Source organism: Aspergillus multicolor (assembly GCF_047715735.1).
Source record: "Aspergillus multicolor strain CBS 133.54 unplaced genomic scaffold BDW74scaffold_1, whole genome shotgun sequence".
Classification (NCBI taxonomy): Eukaryota; Fungi; Ascomycota; class Eurotiomycetes; order Eurotiales; family Aspergillaceae; genus Aspergillus; species Aspergillus multicolor.
The window spans coordinates 612,745-625,204 of NW_027395952.1; the positions used below are offsets into that span (position 1 = coordinate 612,745).

The 12,460-nt window shown below is 51.5% G+C and overlaps 4 protein-coding genes across 4 annotated transcripts; all 4 read left to right on the plus strand.

Annotated features, from left to right (window-relative positions):
• Positions 1-292: 292 nt before the first annotated feature.
• Positions 293-3,229, plus strand: skn7 (putative stress response transcription factor SrrA/Skn7). Its single transcript, XM_073730742.1, has 5 exons — positions 293-1,114; positions 1,174-1,317; positions 1,379-2,248; positions 2,298-2,487; positions 2,542-3,229. The coding sequence occupies exons 1-5, from the start codon at positions 1,043-1,045 to the stop codon at positions 3,063-3,065; spliced, it is 1,800 nt and encodes a 599-aa protein (XP_073589440.1). The 5' UTR covers positions 293-1,042; the 3' UTR covers positions 3,066-3,229.
• A 773-nt stretch (positions 3,230-4,002) lies between these two features.
• BDW74DRAFT_1801 (translation initiation factor eIF2B catalytic subunit epsilon) lies at positions 4,003-6,777 on the plus strand. Its single transcript, XM_073729654.1, has 5 exons — positions 4,003-4,245; positions 4,307-4,363; positions 4,428-4,552; positions 4,613-5,787; positions 5,847-6,777. Exons 1-5 carry the CDS (start codon positions 4,165-4,167, stop codon positions 6,530-6,532), a joined length of 2,124 nt encoding a protein of 707 aa, XP_073589441.1. The 5' UTR covers positions 4,003-4,164; the 3' UTR covers positions 6,533-6,777.
• On the plus strand, positions 6,570-9,440 carry BDW74DRAFT_172188 (RING finger protein; the record flags this gene model as incomplete). The annotated part of the gene is made up of 5 exons (XM_073727462.1): positions 6,570-6,639; positions 7,413-7,817; positions 7,883-8,411; positions 8,473-9,359; positions 9,412-9,440. 5 exons carry the CDS (start codon positions 6,570-6,572, stop codon positions 9,438-9,440), a joined length of 1,920 nt encoding a protein of 639 aa, XP_073589442.1.
• Positions 9,441-10,682: 1,242 nt separating this feature from the next.
• mrsA (putative mitochondrial carrier protein) lies at positions 10,683-12,397 on the plus strand. The gene is made up of 7 exons (XM_073731662.1): positions 10,683-10,835; positions 11,037-11,106; positions 11,171-11,206; positions 11,287-11,419; positions 11,490-11,582; positions 11,635-11,691; positions 11,742-12,397. The coding sequence occupies exons 1-7, from the start codon at positions 10,798-10,800 to the stop codon at positions 12,236-12,238; spliced, it is 924 nt and encodes a 307-aa protein (XP_073589443.1). The 5' UTR covers positions 10,683-10,797; the 3' UTR covers positions 12,239-12,397.
• The last annotated feature ends 63 nt before the right edge of the window (positions 12,398-12,460 follow it).

The window sequence follows — 12,460 nt, forward strand, 5'->3', positions numbered from 1 at the left end:
GCGATCAGGCCGTTGAACTTGGGCCCCTCCATGCCTCCCCTCCACCATCAAGGTTTAATGCATGTTGCTCTGCAGGCGCATTGACGATGTGTCTTTGATATCCCTGCAGTAGATATCTAAATAATAATTCCTTTTATCAGATCAGGTGATGCGACCGACTGGAAAGTACTGAGCAGTCGTAGACGTCGTAGTATCCCGACTGCTAGTACCGAGGTAGCAGCCAGCAAGCACTATTGAGCTCGCTAGAGAGAACCCTCTCCGTCGAGGAGGACAAATCCAAAAATACGAAGACAATCAGATCGGGGCAAGAATTCAGGGAGAATCCAGGGAAATACCAAGGTGGTTCATCTTAAACCACGGTTGTGGCTGGTGAGCACAAGAAAAAAGACTTTCTATTAATATGCAAGATTATTCAACGCCTCTGACTGTTCAGTTGCGCCCGTCCCACCAAACTACTACAACCGACTCCTCCTCTCTCCTCTTTTCTGCCCTCTTGCGACCGTCTTGGGGAGTGCGTCTTTTTTTCTCTTCGTCGCCATCCTGAGCTTCTTTCTTTTTCACTCAGACCCTCCTCCTGCAAGCCCGTACAGGCGTTTGCATACTTTGCCTCGACCAGCTCCCTTTATTTTTTGACGTTCTGCACAGTGCTGAAGTCTGTTGCTCGTTCGATCGGTCGCGACCCATCTAGCCCATGATGGACGGTGGCCAGACCACCACCAGCGCCGCCCCCTCGGGCAACTCCAGCGATTTTGTGAGTATTGACGTTTCTGAGCGTTTGTTTCGGAGGATCATGGCTTCCTCTATTATTTTGTCGTGTTACAGAATGCTGATAGAATGTCTAGGTTCGCAAACTCTACAAGTGAGCCTGCCCTCCTCTCCTTTCTTTTTCCTGTCTCGGGATTTTTCCTCGAATATTCCCTCCCCTGGCCGTCGCTCGTTTTCCTGTTCCCGCCTACTCCTCTCCCCGATGTTTGCTCCTGTTTCAAACACAATAAGTTTCGCTTCATTCTCGGATCATTTTTACTGATGGCGTCGCACAAGGATGCTGGAGGACCCATCGTACGCGGAAATTGTGCGGTGGGGTGACGAGGGCGATAGCTTCGTCGTTCTAGAGGTACCCGATCCTAGTTTCCGGCCTTGACCTCGCAACGTCGACCGCTGACAAGCCTGCAGTGCGAGAAATTTACCAAGACCATCCTTCCGAAACATTTTAAACACAGCAACTTTGCCAGTTTCGTGCGACAGCTGAACAAGTACGACTTTCACAAAGTACGGCAGAACAATGAGGAGAATGGCCAGTCGCCGTACGGACAGAATGTGGGTTCCCTTAAGGTCACCAGCGATAGAATTCACATTCCTGACGCGAATAATTCTTCAGGCATGGGAATTCAAGCACCCCGAGTTCAGAGCGAACAGTAAAGAGTCCCTCGACAACATCCGACGCAAGGCACCTGCGCCGCGGAAGCAAACCCAGGCCCACGATGAATCCGTTCCCACTCAACAAATCGACCTACTAAACCAGCAGATTGTTGCTCAGCAACAGCAGATCCAGCACATCTCCGATCGCTACGCTCAGATGACAGTCGACCACCAGTTGATGCTGCAGGAAGTACTGAGGGTTCAAAAGACGGTCGTGAACCACGAAAACGTTATCCATCAGCTGGTGAACTACCTGGTTTCTATCGACGCCCGACAAAAGCGCGACAGCAAAGCCGGCTCTTTCCAGGCTCAAGTTGGAGCGAGCCCTTCTCAGGTTCCAGCGATAGACGACGGCGTTTCTACGCCATTGCAGCAAGCGTCGAAGCTATTGAGCGACATGAATGCTGAAGTACAGTTCAACCTTGTCCCCGTGGAGTCCATGGGTGAGCCAAAGGCCGGCGTCGTGTCTACACCGACTATGGAGACTGCGCCGCGACGAGTCGCACCTCAACCTACCGCGCCTGCAACAAACCCGGCCCTTGTATACCCGAAGATGAACGGCGAGATGGAGCCTGTGGTTTATCCTGTCGGTGCGACTAATGGAATCGACCCAATGTACGGCGAACATGTCAACAACGTACCCTACAGCATGCCCCCGAAGCAAGACGTGGACGATCGAAGACAGTTTCCGGAGAACAGGAAAAAGAGCAACCATGTGGACCCGGGCTGGATGCGCAGTCCCCGAATCCTGCTCGTCGAGGACGACGCAACTTGCCGCCAGATTGGTGGGAAGTTCCTCTATTCTTTCAGTTGCGAAATAGACACTGCGGTACGTTATCCACTTGGTAACTAGGGACATTGCCACTGACGTATCGTAGCTCGACGGATTAGAAGCAGTGAACAAGGTTCAGGACGGCTCTAAATATGACCTGATTCTAATGGATATTATCATGCCCAACCTCGATGGCGTTTCTGCATGCCATCTCATTCGTCAATTTGACCGGACTCCCATTATCGCCATGACATCCAACATCCGCAGCGACGACATCCAGCTCTACTTCCACCACGGTAAGCAGCTTCCGTAATTGACCGGTCGGATATGAAATTGCTGACTCTTATCAGGCATGGATGACGTTCTTCCCAAGCCGTTTACCCGGAAAAGTCTACTGGAAATGCTTGAGAAACACCTAGTCCATCTCAAAACGGTCTCGCAAGGGATGGAAGGTCACCAAGCCGCGACGCCGGCAACGATCGCTGGCCAAAGCTCAGCTGCACAATCGGTCACCATCAAAGAAGATAGCTCTCCAAGCCAATCCCCCGCAGCCGCCATGACGGCTTGGCAATCACCGAATCAGTTCCAGCCCATGGCAGCAGTACCCGCCAACCTTCAGCAAGTTCCAGGCCAATATGTTCCCGCCAACCCTGCACCTGCCACCTACGCCATCGATCAGAATGGAATGCAGTATCCAGCACCCCCTACGGTAGCAATGAGCGCTGCAGGGCCTCAAGCCAGGCCGCAGCCACGGCGTCACATCTCCGAAATAAGCAACGGTTCCGATAACTCAAACCTAGCCAAGCGACAGCGCATGTATGCGCCACAGCCGCAGCCCATGGTCGGCTCTATACCGACTGCTCGTACTCACTAAGGTATTCGGACTGCATACTTCCATGGACGAGCCGGTTCTACTTATATACCCTGTTGTCTTCTCTTTCATGCGATATTTCCTGGAGAAGCGCATTTGGAATTTATCTTTGGCCGCAATCTACCTTCTCTCTACTATTGATATCCGTTCGCAACACTCTGCATTCTTTTCCGCCGTCTACCAGGGGATAGGGCACTCATTTCATAAATTGTGGCGTTCTTGGAATTACATATTGCATCAGCTGCGTGTTGCGTTTAGAGTACATATTGTTATCATTGCTTCGTGGGGAATGTTCGCTTTAGAGGGGTGTTGACACGTTGACTCCTGACACATGGGGTGTGATTTGTCGTTGTTTATACAGAAATCTCTTTCTTGGACATTCGACATTCAAGTCCATGTGTTCTCTGCCTTTGCTAGCCAAAAAATCTCATGGAATATCTGGCGACCTATCACCTGGCTCAGCAACCTGATCTGTTTGCGACACCTGACACGTAGCTTTACCAGAATGATAACAGCATCTGCTACTACTACTTACATCCACCTATGCTGGATAATCCCTTTCAGGATGCATGACATTTCGACCCCTCAGCCAAATCCACGGCTCGATGACGATAAATGAAGCATCCCCCCACATAAGCAGACAAAGGCCGACCTGCAACTGCAACTGCAACCGAAGCCGTCCCCTCCGCTCCTGCGCATGACGGCATCAAAACCTGGCGAACCGGGATCGGCGACCAAGGACCCTGGATTCAAGCCGGGGCCATAAGCCATGAACATCTGATCGATCCATGCAGATAACCAGGTCTAGACCAGCGCCCCCATTCAGGGATCTTAATCCCCTCCAGTCGACGACGATCCAGGCCTTCAGCTGATTCTGGACCTTTCGCGGCTGGAACGAGCCAGGATTAAAGTGTGGCGGTGCGCCAAGCAAATTAGCACGTGATTGAATTGCCCGACGTGCCCAGCAAAACAAAGCAAACAAAGAGAAAAACTGCCGGGCGGTGAGCGGCGGATGAAAGTGGGATGGATGACTCCTAAGTGGGAGTGTTGCATTTTTTGTTGTTGACAGATTCATTCGTTTTCGACTGACATTCGCTCGAAAATGGCGCCCAAGAAAGGAGGCGGTTCGAATAAGGTGCGCGGAAACGCGACCGAGGAGGTGGAGGAGACGTTGCAGGCTGTTGTATGTGGCTCTCGTGTGCCCGCAAACTATTTTATCGGATGCTGATAATCTTGTTTGATAGGTGCTTGCGGATACTTTTGAGACGAGATTCGAGCCTTTTACACTTGATAAGCCTCGGGTATGTATACTTCTTGAAAAAAAAAAATGGAGTTTTTATGTGGTCTAACGAAACTTTTGTCTAGTGTCTTTTGCCGCTTGCGAATACCCCGTTAATTGAGTATACATTCGAGTTCCTCGCCAATGCCGGTGTCGAGGAGGTTTTCCTGTACGGAGGTGCGCACTCGGATAAGCTAGAGAGTTACATCAAGTATGTATCCGGGACTACGGTGGAGAAATGGTATCGGAACGCCAGCTGACGATGTCCAAGCGCTTCAAAATGGAGAGCCCCCTCTTCGCCTTTCAAACAGTTCACCTTCCTCAAGTCCACCTCGACATCAGTCGGAGATGTCATGCGAGACCTCGACGGTAAGCACCTGATTACTGGTGACTTCCTCGTCGTGAGCGGCGACGTGATCAGCAATCTACCCATCGAAGGCGCCTTGGCTAAGCACCGTGTTCGCCGTCAAGCCGACAAGAACGCGATTATGACAATGATCCTTCGGGAAGCCGGCAGAAAGCACCGGACAAAGGCCTCGTCTGTATCCCCGGTTTTCGTTGTCGACCCGACCAAGGATCGCTGTCTGCATTACGAAGAGATCGACCATCACTCTCCTGAATCCTGTCGCCTAAACATCGACGCTGAGATCATTACCACATTCTCCGAGATCGACATCCGACAAGACTTGATTGACTGCAACATCGACATTTGTACGCCGGATGTTCTGAGCTTGTGGTCTGACAGTTTCGATTACCAGACGCCGCGCAAGCAGTTCCTCTACGGTGTATTGAAAGATTATGAGCTGAACGGAAAGACAATTCACACACATATCATTGAGGACCATTACGTTGCCCGGGTCAGGAATCTGAAGGCGTATGATGCTGTTAGCAAGGATGTTATCTCTCGGTGGGCCTACCCTCTATGTCCCGACACCAACTTGCTCCCTGGCCATAACTACGAGCTTCGAAAGGGCACCCTGTACCAAGAACAGGACGTGACGCTGGCTCGTTCATGCGTCGTGGGCCGACGGACGGTCATTGGCCAAGGTACTAGCATTGGTGACAAGTCGACAATCAAGGACACAGTGCTCGGCCGGAACTGCAAAATTGGAAAGAACGTCACGTTGGAAGGGGCGTGCATTTGGGACAATGCAGTCATCGGGGATGGAACCACAATCCGTCACGCTATCATTGCAGATGATGTTGTGATTGGAAAGAACTGCACCGTCGAGTCTGGTGCTCTGATCTCTTTTGGAGTAAAGATTGCGGACGGTGTGCTGGTCAACGAGGGTAGACGGATAACAAATGCCACTCCGGAAGATGATGACGACCCACCAGCCAGTGACCCGAAGATCGTAGGCGAGGGTGGTGAGGGTTATGAATACGTTCCATATGACGATGATGAGGATGACGACGAGACGACCAGCAATGCGTCGTCAGGCTTGAGTATGTCTTTCTCCTTCACACCCTTACGTCTCTTAGTCAGGGCTAACAATCTTCCACAGTCTACAATATGGCAACCCTCTCCCTATCCACAGATTCCATCTCAACACTGTCCTCAGAGATCTCATACTACGGCGGTTCCCGCTCCGGAAGCTTCGCAACCTCCGTCTCTGACGACGAGGACCAAGACTCACATTTCGTCCAAGACGCTGCAGCCAGCGTCTTCGACAGTTTACGAGACGGTGTCACATCCGATGTCGTGCAACTAGAACTGGTCAGTCTTCGCATGACGGCCAACGCCTCCGACCATGAAGTTCGACGAGCTGTCACCTCAGCGTTCATGAAGCGCGTGGCGCAATTGATGGAAGCTGGCCAGGGAGCAAGAGACGCCGTCCACGACATGTTCAGCAAGTACCATGAGATCATCGAGCGTGCCCTGTTCGACCGCGAAACCAGTGCGAAGCCCGACCAGGTGGACTTGATGGTCCTCTTCCAGCAGGATCTCGTTCACCGTCCCCGCGGTGAGACAGTGCTCTTGTTCCTAGCTAAGGAGCTGTATGAGTTGGAAGTTGTCGAGGAGGAGGCCTTGGAGCAATGGTGGGCGGACGAGCGGTCAACCGCTACCGAGGAGATGCGCAAGGTGCGCAGTCAGACGCAACAGTTTATTGACTGGCTTGCGGAGGCTGAGGAGGAGGAGAGCAGCGAGGAGGAAGATGATGATGAAGAGGAAGAAAGTGATGACGAATGAGCTTAAGATACCTTTATTGGCCTTAGATAGAATAAAAATGAAGCCATGCGGCGACTTCCTCAACATGTTTAAAAACCTTGCTTCTTCTGAAGACTCGCTAATACATGGTGAGTGAAGCGGCGCAGGAACCATTTATATAGTTCTGCAAGGTTATTAGGGCGTGGTAAAATGGCTTCACCTTTCGCTGAGAGATAGCAATCGGCATGACGAGACGAAATTTATTAAGATAAGAGGTCACTTATCGGTCATTTTGTGCCGCCTCTAATTCTGGCCAACAAGATGTACTCCGTACTCTATCACCTATATAAGGTAGAGAGCTCCTGGCCGTTAGCGGGCTGGTGCCTTGCTGCCTGGAGTGGTGGAAGCCTACTTGGCGCGCTATTCTTAGCATTGATCATGACACGACCACATGAGCCTCGCGAAGACGATTAAGAAAGAGCGCTCGATGTCTGTTCTGAACAGCTCACATCGCTTGATCTTGAGTCTTGACTCCTCTACCACTACTCCTGGCATACACGCGCATTGTCCCGAGCCTTTCCCCACAGTCCCGCGAGAGCCGTTACAGCCTCAGCGGTTGAATGACTAACGCGGGCGGGCTGAGCATCGGTGACACAACCTGGTTCACTTGGCCCTCTATCTATTTCCCAGTCATCGATAAGGGCACTTGCGAGCGAAGGCGACGATCCGCTCATCCCTGAGAGCTTCTCTTTTTCCCTTCACCATCTTCTCACCCCCGTCAAGGTTTTAGGCTTCCGCCCCTGCCCCCTAGGCTGCCACCCTGCTGTCATTGGCAAGTTGTGACGTGTGTTGTTGTACCGGGGTAAAAAAGGGTCAGGTCTCGACGTAACCCTCGAGATCTAACTTTTTTGCCCGTGTCCAGCACATACGGTACCTCCTTCCACCACGCCTCCCACTACGAGGAAGCGAAAGGCGGCCCTGGCGGCGTCTCCCACCCCTACTACCGCCACCCAGTCTCGCGGCCGCTCACGAGCCGCCACCGCGACGGAATCTTCCCCCGCCAGTCCCGACACTAAGCCCGTTCGCAAGAGGCAGAAGAAGATTACGGCTAAACTTCCTGGTCCCGGGGCTGAATCGGATCTAGATACGCCCAAGTCCAAGAAGGAGGTTTTGGAACTCTCGGTGGAGAAAGAGAAGGTCAAGGCGTCTGATTTGGTCACCCCAGCGTCAACAACCATGGAGTCTGACGATGATTTCATGAGTGTCGCGTCGAGTGCGGATGACTTCTTGGGTACCCAGGGTAGTGATGATGAGAGTTTAGGAGAAGGTGAGTTGCGCATGGGTATCCGCTTCTCGGGAGCTAGGTTGCTGACTTGAGCCTGTCGCAACTAGACTTTGGCGATGACTTCGACGGCGGCTTCTCAAAAGATAAAGATATCTTTTCAAACGAGCGGAAACCATATGAGGTCGACCATAAAGTGCTGAGCCCGGAAGACATTGAACGAGAACAGAATCTGCAGGTCAACGAGGTCTCATCGATTCTCGGCTTGCCGCCAGAGTCATCGGCTATTCTGTTGCGATTTGGCCGATGGAACCGGGAGAAACTGATCGAGTCATATATGGACCACCCGGACAAGACACTGGAGGACGCAGGTCTAGGGACCAACTTCGACACGACACCAAAAACTGAGGTCGTACCAGGGTTCATGTGTGACATCTGCTGCGAAGACGGCGATGATCTTCAAACATATGCTATGCGCTGCGGACATCGTTTCTGCGTTGACTGCTACCGACACTATCTTGCGCAGAAGATCCGGGAAGAGGGCGAGGCTGCCAGGATACAGTGTCCGGGTAATGACTGCCATATGATCGTCGATTCAAAGACGTTGAATCTACTTGTTACGGATGATCTCAAAGATAGGTGAGTTTGGCGTATACTCCGTACTGATTTTTGTAGGATGGCATTCTAAGTACATGTGCAGGTACAGGACACTGTTGATGCGGACCTACGTCGACGACAAGGAGAACTTAAAATGGTGCCCGGCTCCAAATTGTGAGTATGCAGTCAACTGCCACGTGAAGCAACGTGAGCTGCAACGCATCGTTCCAACCGTACAATGCGGCTGCAAGCATTACTTCTGCTTCGGATGTACTCTGAATGACCATCAACCTGCACCTTGTAAACTCGTCAAGATGTGGCTGCAAAAGTGCGAAGATGATTCTGAAACAGCCAACTGGATCTCGGCGAACACCAAGGAATGTCCCAGGTGCCATTCGACAATAGAAAAGAACGGCGGTTGCAACCACATGACATGCCGCAAATGCAAGCACGAATTCTGCTGGATGTGCATGGGCCTGTGGTCGGAGCACGGCACAAGCTGGTACAACTGCAACAGATTCGAGGAGAAGTCGGGTTCCGAAGCTCGGACTGAACAAGCGCGCTCCCGGGCGTCATTGGAACGCTATTTGCACTACTACAACCGATATGCCAACCATGAGCAGTCCGCCAAGCTAGACAAAGATCTTTACCTGAAGACGGAGAAGAAGATGACGAGCTTACAGTCCTCGTCAGGTCTCTCTTGGATCGAAGTGCAGTTCCTGGACACGGCATCTCAGGCCCTGCAGCAATGCCGACAAACACTCAAGTGGACGTACGCCTTTGCTTACTACCTGGCCCGGAACAACCTGACGGAGATCTTCGAGGATAACCAGAAAGATCTGGAGATGGCGGTGGAGAGTCTCAGTGAGATGTTTGAGAAACCGGTTGCAGAATTGGCGAACCTCAAGGTCGACATCTTGGATAAGACAGCCTATTGCAATAAGCGGCGGGTAATCCTCTTGAGCGATACAGCAGAGAATCTGAAGAACGGTATGTTTGCTGCGCTGGCTTCTGTGGTTTATCAACTAACGGACTTGTGCAGGGGTGTGGCAATTCAACGTTGAATGGTAGACCTAGAATTATATAGATCTAGCGAGCATGCTTATTTATTGCGGAGGCAAGTGCAGGCAGGGATCTAGCGGTTTCATATCTTGGCCGGTCCAGGCTGGTAAATGAGTGCAACTGAAACTGGATGGATCGGGACGGGAGAGGAAGGGATGCGATTTATCATTTATTACGACGTACATGACGAGCAGCATATTACAGCGAGATTTGGTTTGTATTTCCATCACAGGGCGTTACCAACTATTCCTTGAGCATGAGGCTTATCTAGGGTGGAAGGAAGGGCATATCTTTCTTTGGGTTGTATCAATACTCTATATACATCTTTTCATGTCATGATCATCTTGACCGAAGGTGCAGAACCTATCCATTCCTGGGCAACGGAGTACGAGGGTTGATGCCACTAGTCCCGTGCTCGGACTTAAAGAGACGTGTTATTTCCCATCTGATAAGCCGAATCAAGACTAGATCTTTTAGTCTCAACTAACTAGTACAAAGTAACTCAGTCGAAATACCTCCGCGGTTCGGCGGTTAGGGGCATCCCAGAGCGGCAGGTCGATTGGGAGCTGCAGCTCCGATGACGGCCGGCAACCTCGGTGTAAATCAGTCCCATCGGCTCGTTAGTCATGGATAGTCTAGGCTGAGGCGCTGATTCAGCTTCAGATATTTATCTTCGGTTTGTTATCTACAGAAGAAAAGGTCTATCTTACTAAAGCATCATTATCTAAGAAGGTGGTCGGGTCTGTAGCTGTATAGCGTAGTTGGGGTAGTCCATCTGATAAATATGAAGAAGGATCTGATAGCGAAAACAACGCAAGCCTGAGCTCCAAGATCACCTGGAGAAAGAAAATTAATTAAAGGCAGAGTAGCCTATTCAGGTAATCCATGCTCACGGGACTAGTCAATCCTTCTAGAAGAAATAATTTATTTGAGCCCCGAGCTGTTCTGTTTGCGCTCCGACCAGAGACCAGGACCGACTGCCTTTCTTGGGAATCATTAAGAACAACTTCTCCCTCCTACCTTCAAAAGATTATCATCGCTGCTGCTCCTTACCTCTCACATCTCACCAAGCCAGCTCTTCTTCGCTTCTTATCAACATTGTTGTTGTGATCTTCGCTCTACTTTCACCGAACTGAACAATCTACGTCGCTCCCGCCTCCACACTTTTTCCTTGCTGGTCGGGTTCGGTCCCTGGCGGAGTCCCGTTTTTCTTCGGCATATTCAAAACTCAAGCTCGCTCACCACCACGCCGGCCTCGTCTTCGCTCTCCGACGCCTCGCCCAACTCTCCTCTCCTCAACCCTCCCCTCTCCTCCGTCTCTCCTCTCTTGCGGCCACGGCTGCTAGAGCTCTGCTAGCTCGGCTCGATGGCGACTCCTCAACAAGTACCGGGGGAAGAATATGAGTATGTCATGCGGAGCTTGTTTTTTTTCGCTCTGGATTTGTGCTATCTCCGAGGGGGCTTCACCGAGACCTCTGAGCTTTTCGCTTGAAGGATGCTGCAGCTTGCGCTCGGATTTTTGCCTATTCACTCGGCGCTGTTTTTTTTCTCCGCGGAAAGCTGGACGCCCTCGCTAGGCAGATGCTAACCGTGTCGTCATGATAGCTACGAAGGCCTCCCCTCAAACTATGGCCTCGGTCGGAATATGTTAGCTGGTGCTTTCGCCGGTATTGCAGTACGTCGCTTGTCAATTGGATTTATACTTGGATTGGGAAATAGGTTGCTGACGGTTGGCATAGGAGCATGCGGTCATGTATCCGGTCGATTTGCTCAAGGTACGTCAATTGGCCTTATTACGCGTTTTGATACCTGTCCGGCGTGCGGATGGCTAATCATTGGGGTTCCGCGACTACAGACTCGTATGCAAGTCTTGCATCCCACCACCGGAGGGCTCTACACAGGGTTGACGCATGCGGTTTCCACAATCTACCGAATTGAAGGGTGGCGAACGCTCTGGAAGGGCGTGTCGAGTGTGATTGTCGGTGCTGGTAAGCAGTTACGACGCCAAGGGCCGGATCATTGGCGCATCCTCCGGGCTAACTTGCGCTTTGCTTTTAGGCCCCGCGCACGCTGTCTACTTTGGTACATATGAGGCTGTTAAGGAGATGGCCGGTGGAAATGTTGACGATGGACATCATCCGTTGGCGGCCGGTAAGATTGTAGCTTATAAGTCGTGTTGGAATTCAATACTGACATTATCAAGCTATGAGCGGTGCGGCAGCGACCATCGCTAGTGATGCCCTCATGAACCCGTTCGATGGTGAGTTTCTGCCAAACCGTGCGATCAAAGAACGTTCCTGACGTAAACAGTGATCAAACAACGAATGCAGGTTCATGGCTCCATACACAAGACCATCTTCCAATGCGCGAAGTCCGTCTACAGGACTGAAGGTTTCCACGCCTTCTACGTCTCCTACCCCACTACCCTCTGCATGACTGTACCTTTCACCGCCACTCAGTTCGTAGCCTACGAGTCCATCTCTAAGATCATGAACCCTAGTCTGGACTACGACCCCTTTACACACTGCATTGCTGGTGGTCTGGCTGGAGCCATTGCCGCTGGTATTACAACGCCGCTTGATGTGGTGAAGACTCTTCTGCAAACCCGTGGCCTTGCGCAGAACGAAGAGATCCGCGCGGTCAAGGGACTGTTCGGTGCGGCCTCCCTCATTAAGCGCCAGTTCGGTTGGAGGGGTTTCCTGCGCGGTGCTCGTCCCCGTATTATCTCCACGATGCCCAGCACTGCCATCTGCTGGACCTCGTACGAAATGGCCAAGGCCTATTTCAAGGGCCAGGTTGACAACTAGGCCGCGCCTAGAATTTCAAACCGATCGCAACGAACCCGCTTTGCATGAGCACCGACTGAATCCATGGTGAATTCCTCGACTAACTGATATTCCGACAACATAAATCCGAAGCAAAAACAGATGCCGAGAGGCAATAATTTACTTCAGAGAAATGTCACGACTTTGAAACATGAGATTCGGAATAGTACGAGGGGCGTACCAGGATATTTTCGACGCTGACCT

Coding starts and splice junctions, on each gene's coding strand:
- BDW74DRAFT_1801 (XM_073729654.1), top strand. CDS start 4,165: ATGGCGCCCAAGAAAGGAGGCGGTTCGAATAAGGTGCGCGGAAACGCG. Junction 4,246..4,306: donor AGGAGACGTTGCAGGCTGTT/GTATGTGGCTCT, acceptor CTTGTTTGATAG/GTGCTTGCGGATACTTTTGA. Junction 4,364..4,427: donor TTACACTTGATAAGCCTCGG/GTATGTATACTT, acceptor ACTTTTGTCTAG/TGTCTTTTGCCGCTTGCGAA.
- mrsA (XM_073731662.1), top strand. CDS start 10,798: ATGGCGACTCCTCAACAAGTACCGGGGGAAGAATATGA. Junction 11,107..11,170: donor GTGCTTTCGCCGGTATTGCA/GTACGTCGCTTG, acceptor CGGTTGGCATAG/GAGCATGCGGTCATGTATCC. Junction 11,207..11,286: donor ATCCGGTCGATTTGCTCAAG/GTACGTCAATTG, acceptor CCGCGACTACAG/ACTCGTATGCAAGTCTTGCA.
- skn7 (XM_073730742.1), top strand. CDS start 1,043: ATGCTGGAGGACCCATCGTACGCGGAAATTGTGCGGTGGGGTGACGAG. Junction 2,249..2,297: donor GTTGCGAAATAGACACTGCG/GTACGTTATCCA, acceptor GACGTATCGTAG/CTCGACGGATTAGAAGCAGT. Junction 2,488..2,541: donor CCAGCTCTACTTCCACCACG/GTAAGCAGCTTC, acceptor GACTCTTATCAG/GCATGGATGACGTTCTTCCC.